The 10,344-nt window shown below is 41.4% G+C and overlaps 1 protein-coding gene across 1 annotated transcript in view; it reads right to left on the bottom strand.

The window, feature by feature from the left end:
• Positions 1 to 3,466: 3,466 nt before the first annotated feature.
• SHPRH (SNF2 histone linker PHD RING helicase) overlaps positions 3,467 to 10,344 on the bottom strand; it is a 135,145-nt gene continuing 128,267 nt past the window's right edge. The window contains exons 28-29 of the mRNA XM_019527077.1: positions 5,677 to 5,757; positions 3,467 to 4,410 (exon numbers count right to left, since the gene is read on the bottom strand). Coding sequence (XP_019382622.1) covers positions 4,314 to 4,410; positions 5,677 to 5,757 — 178 coding nt within the window. The 3' untranslated portion in view covers positions 3,467 to 4,313. The remainder of the gene's footprint in view (positions 4,411 to 5,676; positions 5,758 to 10,344) is intronic.

Here is a 10,344-nt window from a genome sequence, read left to right as displayed (position 1 = left end):
TTGGCTACATTTATGCAACCCTAAAGGAAAACAGCTGGGTTGCACAAATGTATCTCTGAAGCCATAATTCTGCTTGTAAAATCTTCATTACTGGTAGTGACTTATAAGATGGGAAAAATCCATCCATGCCAAAGGTAGAGTTGTGGGATTAACAAGTATGTTAGAGCTAACTTCTATAGCTCGGCAGAAGCCACCAGCAGGCCCACCTGTATGCCATGTGGACTGCACCAGTCAAACCATAGACCACTGGGCTGCACAGACACACCCCCCACCGTTACATAGTTAAATATTTCCCTTAGAAGGCTTGGGGTTTTAGTTGGCAGGCAAGGTTCTTTGCATAAATCTGGTATTTTTTATTAGACCAACTAAAATAGTTGAAGAAATTCTTCTTTGCAAGCTTTCAGGTACAAACACCCTTCTTCAGGCAAAGGAAGTCTCTGCAGCTGTTATGCACTCTTCCTTTCTTGTGTTCCTTAACTACTCCTGGAAGTGCCAACATTCAGCTGACCAGCTTTCTCTAGAAGCTGTACAGCAATACCACATGCAAGAGATAATTTTAATGTTGCAATGAGTTATGAGTAGCTGTGCTTTTCCCCCTGCTCTCCAAAAGAGCAGCAAAAAAGTCACTGGAACTGGCAGCACCGGTGCTACATAGTGCTTTTTGTATATTTTGATGAATCTCTTTTTTTTTTTAACTAAGAGTTATAAACCTTAATGGTTTCTTAATAATGCAGCTGTATAAAAAGACAGAAATATAAAAATAAGTGCTTAGAGTGAAATTTGCTTCTGTAGGAAAAAGAAAAACAGAAAGGAAATAGTGTAGGCTGCAGAGAGGGATGTAATTTGGCTAAGATCCTTTCTTCCCTCCCTCCCCCAATGTTTTTTGTTTACTCATATACACTTTTTAATTCTAATAAGCTAGTTTTACTGAAGCCATTTTATAGACTGTGACTCAGCTGCTTTAATGCCGCCGACCAAACGCATACATTCTTTGTAAGAGACTAAGCAAGCTGGGAGGAAGGAGAAGAAAAAAAAAGAAAGATTTTGTTGGCTTCATACTTCTCAGCGTGGGATTCCTAGAGCCTACATTTATAGTACACAACCAAGCTTGTAAAGAACTTGCACATCCCAGGCAACCAAAAAAGGAAGAAAAACAGTGGGTACAGACACAGCAGCTTTGTAAACTAGTGCTTCTGTCTTTAAAGGAGTTCCTGCACCACTTATACCTTAAGAAGTAAATGTTCTGATTAAACTTCCAAAACAGTCAGAATCCACTAATGAGAAGGAAAGAACACAAATTTTTCTGTAGAAAAAACTGTCAACACCCTTATGCCAGTTGAAGGCTATTTAAATTATGAGCAAAAACTTTTGTTACATTGTTCAATTCATCCAAACTTTATCCCTCAATATAGTTGTGTACTGAAGAACAGCATAATTTTTCTGAAGAGCTGCTCTCTGGAATAGAAATCCAATCTCCTGATTAAAGGGCCCACAGGACGAATATTGTTTTCAGAGAACAGTTGGGGTCCTGGAAAAGTAATGCAGACAAGGAGCATTAGCTTGGGATAGCCTTTCTGCAAGACCTGCAGGAGGGAGTGGAAATGTAAAATGTCTTTGTAATACAAGGCTCCAGACAGACAACGCCATAAAACGTCAAATAAACCCTGATCACCCTCTTGCCTTCCCATCCATTCAGAGTCCAAAGAGTAATGTGAATCTTACGACAACTAGACAATTAGGTTTGTGTGGTCCAGTCAGCATTTTCATTTCTATAGCAATCTTTGACTCTGAAAGATTACTAAACTCTGGAGAAAATACATAAATGACATGTCACTAAAATGACGCCACTTCTGGGATGGAGAACAGCAACTTGACCATGTCCCCCTCCCACCAAGGTGGGAGGAAATTTGATCAAATATAAAGGCAAATCCTTATTCTTATGAAAAGTGCCATTGGCTTTCATGTCCAAAACCAGCTTGGTCTTCAGTAAGTAGAAGTGTGCCAGGAAATAAAATCCTAAAGATAAGAGAGAAGTTGTAATTCTAATATACATCAGTAGGTTGGCATAAACTTAGGATTCATCCAGTGTTGATCTCGACCTGCGTGTGAAAACTATGAAGTGCCTTGGGCTTTACTAGAATTTTAGTGAAGGTTAGTTAACATGTTAGCTTAAAAATAGCAAGAATGCACCTTAGACGCACCTGTAGAGCAAAGAGAATCCTAGCTTTCAAAGTCTCATCCAAAAAACAATCAATGAAATAAAATTTATGGATCTCAGTTTAGTACTTCAGAACACTGGATGGCTGAGTTTTTGACCCAACTAGAATTTGAACTTATAGCTCAAGGGAGTTTACTTATTTGTCTGAGTAGCATCAAGAGGCTGCTGAGATCATGGAAGCTCCAATGTCCTTGGTCCTGCATAACAATAGAGTAGGAGAATGACCCTGTACTCAGTTACAGGCTGCAGATAAATGAAGCAGGAAAATTATTTATCATATGTATTTTTCAGCTGGGAAGTGAAAGAGAGTAAGGGTCAGATTATCAAGAGAGTTCCTTACTAACAATCAGACCTTGATTTTCCAGAGATGTCAGTAACTAGATAGATTACTGAAAATCTAATCCTTATTAGGTGCTTAAATGGAAACCATGTGCTTGAAGCTCAGGTGCACTGGAAAGCTGTACGAACATAGAAGGCCACAGGTACCCTAATCCTGTGAGGGGAATCTCACTTCTAGGGTTTTAATCTATGACAAAAATGTTTATTCCTAGACAAGAACTATTAAGATGGAGCTAATGTTGCTTTCAGTTATGATGATAACTTTCACAACGTTCCCAAGAAATAAAGCAAGACTGTAATTTGGAAGGATGGTGATCTCTCACACTGTCAGGATGAGGACCAGAGCATTGTGAAGAGCTGATGAATAAGTACAGGGGCCTTGGTCACAGTGAAAAAAACAAAACAAAACAGGGGAGGCCACTTTGGAAGGGTGCAGGTCTTCATGGATTTCTCTGAAGCAGAATTTTTCTGCCTTTGTTAAAGATACTTTCAGTTGTAAAAAACTGGAAAATTATCATAAAATCCTACAAAAACATTTTAAAATGCTATGTGTGTACAAAACTGCAATGATTTAACGATATGAGAAGCTTGTAGACCTAAGTATTAAGAAACAAAATTATGATACAATGTTAAATTTCTTAAGATCCATTTCTAATTAAATTTAACTCCAACACTTATTCATACATTCTCCAGGAAAAAATATTCTTTACTGAAAAAGCTAAGGAAGATAAAACTGTATTTTTAATACATAAAATTACTGAATCTCCACTTTGGGTACAAACATCTTAACTATGGATGTTGTAAGACCTATTCATTATACATGCCACCTTCTGGCTGTAAAAACCTTCTGGGAAAAGGTAAATGAGTAAATGAAGAGCAACACAAAAATAGACAGACACCAAAAGAGTATAAAATTATGGGTAGCTTAACCAGTTACTTTTAAAAATTCCATTACAAAGGACTCCAAATTCTTACAACAAATCACTAAAGTAGGCATGGCTTTAAGAATCTTTAAAAATGTGTACAGTAGTGTTTAACTATCATTTTAAGACCCATATACATACAAGAGCCATAATTTAATTAATCAACTCTACAGTAAGTGAACATGGAATAAATTTAAGTTATAATGCAATTTTATGCTGTTACATAATAGAATACCTGGAAGACTACCATGAACAACAAACTCGCTAGTAATGATTCATAAGTAAGTGTTAACAAATAAGGAGGGTTATTTCAATACTTGAGTGACTTGTTAAACACTAACTACAGCAGAAGTCCTTTCTAGGGGGATATTTATTTACAAAGGAATTCATTCTGGCCAATGCTTTGTACAGTTAAAAAGACTACAGCAAAATAGTTTGTTACCTGTTTTACTGTCCCACCCCCACCATCCTTACAGCTTTACTCAACTGGAATGAAATACTGGCCCATCCAGGTCAGTAGCAAAACTCCCACTGACCTCAGCAGGCAAAGATTTCAGCCTGAGAATCAATCATATTCTTTGGAAATAAAATCCATCTTTTTGTATAATGTGCAAAGTGCAATCTCTCTCCAGTGCTATCAGAAAAGATGTTCTAAGGACTCAGCCACAAAATCAATGGTAATGATTAAAGGATCTTACTAATTTTAGGAACCCTAGCTAGGGTGAATGTTGGATGACATATACAAAGATTTATGACAGTTATAATGATTTCATACAGATACTCAATGTCGCATCATTTCCCAAGAGATCTCACTGGGTCAAGCCAAAGACTTTTCATTCAAGTTCTTCAGTTTCCTCTGTAAAAAGGTCTGCCAGATCAGCGACTGTCAAAACTGAGGCTTCTGACTGTTTCATGGAAGAACTAGTGTGGCTGTAGGGAAAAGTATCTGAGTCAGAGAACGGTTCCAGAAAAAAGCTGTGTGCAATAGAGAATAAATATGCAGTTGCAGAGTACATTAAAATTACACTCTAGTGAACATCCAAAAGGAAGATGGCATGGGAGAGCATGCCTATTATTGTGCTTAACCAAAAGCAGCATGAACCATCCTGTTTATTACTTTGGGGGCATTTTACAAAAAGCTTTTCCAGTAGGCAATTTTAAAGACAAAGCAATTGAAATACTATGGCTCAGCATTATGTGGAGATTAGCAATGGAGGAACGTGCTCTATGCCTTGGGCTGAAGTCAGAGCTGTGACTGAGGGTAAGTGGAGCAGAGGCAGTGGAGGGTAGCAGCTCCAACTCTGACCCCAAACCTGGATTGAGGCTGGAGTTGCAGCAGCTACCTGCCCTTGCATCCCCTTATACTCAAATTTAAGATAAGGGGCATTCCCCCTCCATATTGAGAAGGGATGGAAGGATGGGGAGGAACACATGTCATCTTGGATTCAAGTAAATAAGGTAAAATTAAAATGCATATCCAGTAAGGGGAGGGTCAGACCCTATACCATATAGGACATGGGCAGGCAATTATTTTGGGCAGAAAGCCGCTTACTGAGTATTGGCAAGCCATCAAGGGTCACATGACAGGCAGCCAGGGCAGACTGATATTAATTTTCTAAATTTTTTAAGGGCCCCGCAGGTCAGATGGAATGTCCTGGCAGGCCGCATCTGGCCCGCAGGCTGCATTTTGCCCACCCCGATATAGGATATGGCCATGTGGATTTAGATGCCCAAGTGGAATCTCATTTCACCCTGCTTGGATCCCTGAAAAATTTAACACAAAAGATAGATGAATCCTCTTCCTCTTTGCTGCTTTTCTGTGCCTTAAGGTTAAGATGACTGCACATTACTAAAATAAATCCACTAATGAATTTTCAGGGGCCTGAACAGGGTGAAATTGGTGCCAAAGTCTACTTACGTATATAATAGGTGGAGTAGGTTCTGGCTCATTATATTTATGTTTTATATTTCATCTCAAGCTAGTGAATATCCATCCTGGTTAAAAATCTCACTTTTCCAAAGTTTTTGTAAATTTTTTGTGACATAGTGAAAACATTTCAGAGAAGAGCAAAAGTTTAAAGTGTTTTCATATGATCGTGAACAGCATGAAAATGTTTGAAAAGTACTCTTTTTACTGGGGGGAGGGGGGAGAAAAATCAAATAATGTTTTTAAACTCCCTCAATTGAGAAACATACCTTCTCTCCACAGTTTTCAGCATCATCTGCATCCTTTCTTCTATTGTCGCTTTTATCAAGAACCTGTGCACAATGGTGGGCCTGAATGTGTTTAAAAAAAACAACCAAAAACCAGAAAAGTTTAGCACAGTTGAAATTTTGTTGGATACTGTCAAGAAGTTCAGGACCAATTTTTAGCTATCTTAAAATTCTTTTAAGCTGGTCTGAAAATGTCTTTTGGATTTTAGGGTCAATCCCACAAGATGCTGAGCAACCTCCACCAAGAGTTAAAGAATACCCAGCACTCCTTATCATGCCAACAGCACTGACCTAAATGAATGAGAAATAAATTACATCCTAACAAACATTAAGCAAAACTCCACCCTCATTTTCACTAGTGCTCAAACTATGTCTTTTACCCAGGAGTTTGTCCAGAATAACACAATGCCAGAAGGACTGCTCATAGTGGGGGGGGGGTGGTTCCTGAACTTCCTGTGCACAAGAACTGTGATGGAGCCTGTGGTGTTCACAATATATAAGGACCAGTCACAATCTACCTCTGTATAGTCTACTGTTTATACAGTATGTGCAGTGTTTTATATTCTGCTGCTGCAGAAAAAGTCCAAGAGAGGGAGCTCAAAATAATGGCTTGTTAAGCCTCATTCCCATAGTTTTAATAGCACTGGTATTAGAGAAGACAAGACAGTAAACAGAACTGTAGTTTATACGTCACATAAAACAGGGTGAAAAATCAGTTTACCAAAGGGAGAAGAACAAAGCTGGAGGAGATAAAAATTCTCAGGGTTCTGAGGTGGGGATACATGGGAGCATAAAACCCAAAGGCTGTACCTGTGAACCAGTGTGTAGTCCTTCTAAACATACGACTTCAGAACACACGTTTACATAGGAAAATGGAATCAAGGCATTAACTACTGCTCAGCCAGGACCTGACTCAAAGTCCACTCAAGTAACTGAGAGTCTTTCAAGCCACAAACTCATTTTACTAAAGCACGGAAAACTACTCAGATAGGCAAAGGGAAGTATCAGCACAACTCTATGCAGAATAGGAGACTAAATCAAGACCAATTTTACTGACTTGAGTTACTTCAGATCTGTACTTGTGAAACCTAGAACAGAATTTGGTTGAACTGTCTATTTCACTTACACATAGCCCTCAGCTTAACCCAAGGTTAATCAATGGATATAACACAACATGCTGCTACTACACACAGTTCTGTTACACAGGGTTGTATTTTTTTGCCATACCCTGAACTTCTAGTGCCAGCATCATGTGAAATCATAATACAGGCTGTTGTAATCAATCTGATCTATGTGCTCATAGTTGATTCAAAATATTTACCACCACACCCAAACATACACCTGCTCATACATTCTTTCATACAAGCTGATTCATGCCCTCATAAAATAAACATGTTATCTTTATTCAGGAATACATTTGTTCCAGCTATGTTTCTATATCATGTGTTACTGTTTTTATTTTCCAAGTTACTTTTGACCTAAGTAGGTGAACATTTATATATAAACCATACTGCATGAACTTTTAAAGGGCTTGGTTCAGTGCTCTGCAACATCAATACAGCTGCACAAAGATTCATCTATGGTTCAGAGAGATTAAGGTGAAAATATGGAAACAATGAATTTAAAATTAGCAAATGCACTAACAAAAAGCATACTATACCTGGTGTTAATGTACCAACCCATCGTTTTACAGTCATATTAAATCATTCATTTTCAGGGTGATGGTATGAAAGAACAGAACATAAAAAACTGTAGATATTGTATGAAGGGGAAACTGAATGGTGATTCAACAGTAACTGTATTTTTGACGGCACCTTATCAATTAATGGTTTTAAAGTAAACAACTAGTATTCACTTTTGAAAATTACTATAAAGAAAGAATTTAGAGGAATGTCAAGTGCTTTCAGTTCAATATGAAAAAAACGATACAAACTGATGTTTTCTGAAATAAATTATTGCTTTTTTTTTTTGAAGTGAGTTTCCCTTTAAGGGAGGACTGGATTAGAAAAAAGGATGTGCACCAGACGGCCCTCAGTGCAAGTGACAGAACACGCTCATCTAGAATTTTAAGATACACAGAACATAAGCTATGATAATCAACACACACCAATGCCAACTAGTGCTATGTACCGTACTTACAAGCATACCAGGTAAATACAGGTATACAACTGTACAAAAAAGTGTCAATCTTATTTTGTTGCTTATTGATAACATCAGGCCTGTCCAACTTCTCAGGGACTGCACCCTCCACCCCACCAAACCATGGGACCCTGTGGTGTGCAGCCCCCATGGCTCTGCTGCACTATATGGGCACTGAGGAATCTACAACCTACTGACTTTCAATGAGAATTAAGATCCAAGGACTGGATCCTAAAAAGGGCTTATATACTACAATAGCAGTGTTTCAATGCTCTTCCAGTGCAGTGAAGAACCACTATAGTAGATCTATATAGTGTAGCGCTATCCCAAGAAGCTCTGCACATGCTAGCTCTTGAACCAGATGCATTATAGCTGTATTTGCATAGTGCTGTATCTGGACTAATAAGCTTTGTCAAGAAACTAACAGACACCCTTAAGGCACCCAGGCTCCCCATACAATGCTTAGGGAGGGTTACGCACCTAAAAATGGAAATGAGAGCAACCAGTATATTGTATGGGGAACTGCTGAGCAGCAAGGCACTGCCTAGTACTAGCCAAGGAACTGCAAAGAACAGGTAAGCGTCTTCAGCCACAACCCCCTCAAGAGCTCAAGCGCCTAACTCAGGGCTGTGGGATCTGTACTTGACTACAGACCACAAGCCTTTCCTGAAGGGAGGTGCTTACAAGCTGTCTCTCAGGAATGCAGCAGGAACTCTTTAGTTTTTAAATGTCAGGAAGTGGGTATGATAGTACCCACGTTTACCTGGGGGTGGAGGGTACTGTTGGCAAAATAGGATAGTGGTTAAAGCAGTAACCTGAGTTGTAGGGGAGACAGATTAAGATACCTTCTTTGCCTAACAGGATTAAAACCCACCTCCTAGAACAGTGTCCATCATCACCAGACTACAGGCTCTCCTGCGTCTCAGATGGGGGCATTCATCACCTCTTATTGAATCTTTCCCACTGTGTGCTGGCACTTGCTCCATATTATTTTTATAGTTTGCATAAAACAGTTTTCAGAACAGGAATCCATATATGGGTATTACCCAGTAGGTTAAATCATAGTCTCTGTGGTCCAATGAATCTTGGAATTCTTCTCTGCAGAATGGCACAGGTCCAGCAATGAGGAGAGGTAAGTTCTCCTGTTCCAGTTAAGCCTTTTTCACTAGTTTAATGGCTAAAGCAGTCTTCTGTGGAAGCAGATGTGGCTCTGAATCCCCACAGGCACAACACATTTTAACATAGGTCTTCCACATCCTGGTGACTGCCCTAACCAGTAAGCAGCAACCATGAAGCTATTACCTTTCCCTCTGCTCTTAAAGAAAGCAGAAGCTACCACTGCATTTTGTGCATATGCCAGTCCTGTAGAAGCATGTTAAAGCATGCTCTGAGTACACTTACTAGATTGAGCTCCTTTGGGCACTTAGGCAAGGGAATACCAAGTTTCAAGATCTGATCAGACTTCTGGAGAAGTTCAGTGTTGAACTGTTCAGCCATCTTTAGACTAAGGAAATTCTGGGGGTGCACAGTGTCACGGCGTGGGGCCTACGAGCAGCCGTGATCCCGCTAGCGCCCCCTTGCCGTGGCAATTAGGAGATCAGCACCCTCTTATTCTCGCCCGCCACGTCTTTGATCTTATATACTGTAATATGGGAGGCTGCCTATGATCTCCTGAGATTTAAGGGTGACTTGGTGCACCCCCAGCCTTATGGGCTATGCATGCCTCCTACCTCCCCTTTAGCATGCCCCAAGCCTCGCAGTAGTTCCTGACGTTCTTGTGTCTCCAATCTTCCGCTAGCCCTCCCCGGGCTTCACTCTTACCAGCTGGCCCCCCCAGGGGCCTAGGCCACACGCTTCCCACGCTCTTGCCCCTCACTGGGACCTTTGTCTGCGCTACTCGCGCCCGTGGCTTTCTCTCAGCCGGTCCCACACTCTCGCGCCTGTGGCTCTCCCGGAGCCTGCTTCCGCCCGCTCGTGCCCTTGGCTCCCGCCGAGCCGGCCTCCGCACTGCTCGCGCCCTTGGCTCCCGCCGAGCCTACGTGCCAGCCCTGTCTCGGGCTTCCCGGCGCTGGGGCTCAGGTGGCATGCAGCCGTGCCTGGCCCCCTGACCCTTCTCAGGGTCCTAGGCCCTCCCTGGGCCGAATACTGCCCTCTCGGGCTGGGGTCTCAACCCCACACACCGCACCACGCTGGTGCCAAGTTGCCGCGCCTTCCCGGCGCTGCTCAGTGCCCGCACAGAGCACCCAGGAAACCCGCGGACTACTTGGGATCTCCTGTGAGGCCTCCTCACACCCCTACAGCCTCACCCGGTCCTCCGGATGATATACACAACTGAATCATGAGCCAACCGGCTGCAACCAAAATCATAAGCCTACCGGCTATAACAACACAATCAGTCTACTGGCTTCTACATCAAGTCCCGGCCGTCCTGGCTCTCGGGCCAAAGCCTTCTGGTCAGGCTTCTCTCCGCCTGCACCATAATGCAGCCCTCTATGTGCCAAGAGGCACTGC

Source organism: Gavialis gangeticus, unplaced genomic scaffold, assembly GCF_001723915.1.
Source record: "Gavialis gangeticus isolate Ggan-Ray unplaced genomic scaffold, GavGan_comp1, whole genome shotgun sequence".
Classification (NCBI taxonomy): domain Eukaryota; kingdom Metazoa; phylum Chordata; order Crocodylia; family Gavialidae; genus Gavialis; species Gavialis gangeticus.
The sequence above is the reverse complement of the archived record's forward strand: the minus strand, read 5'-3'. Positions and strand labels throughout refer to the sequence as shown.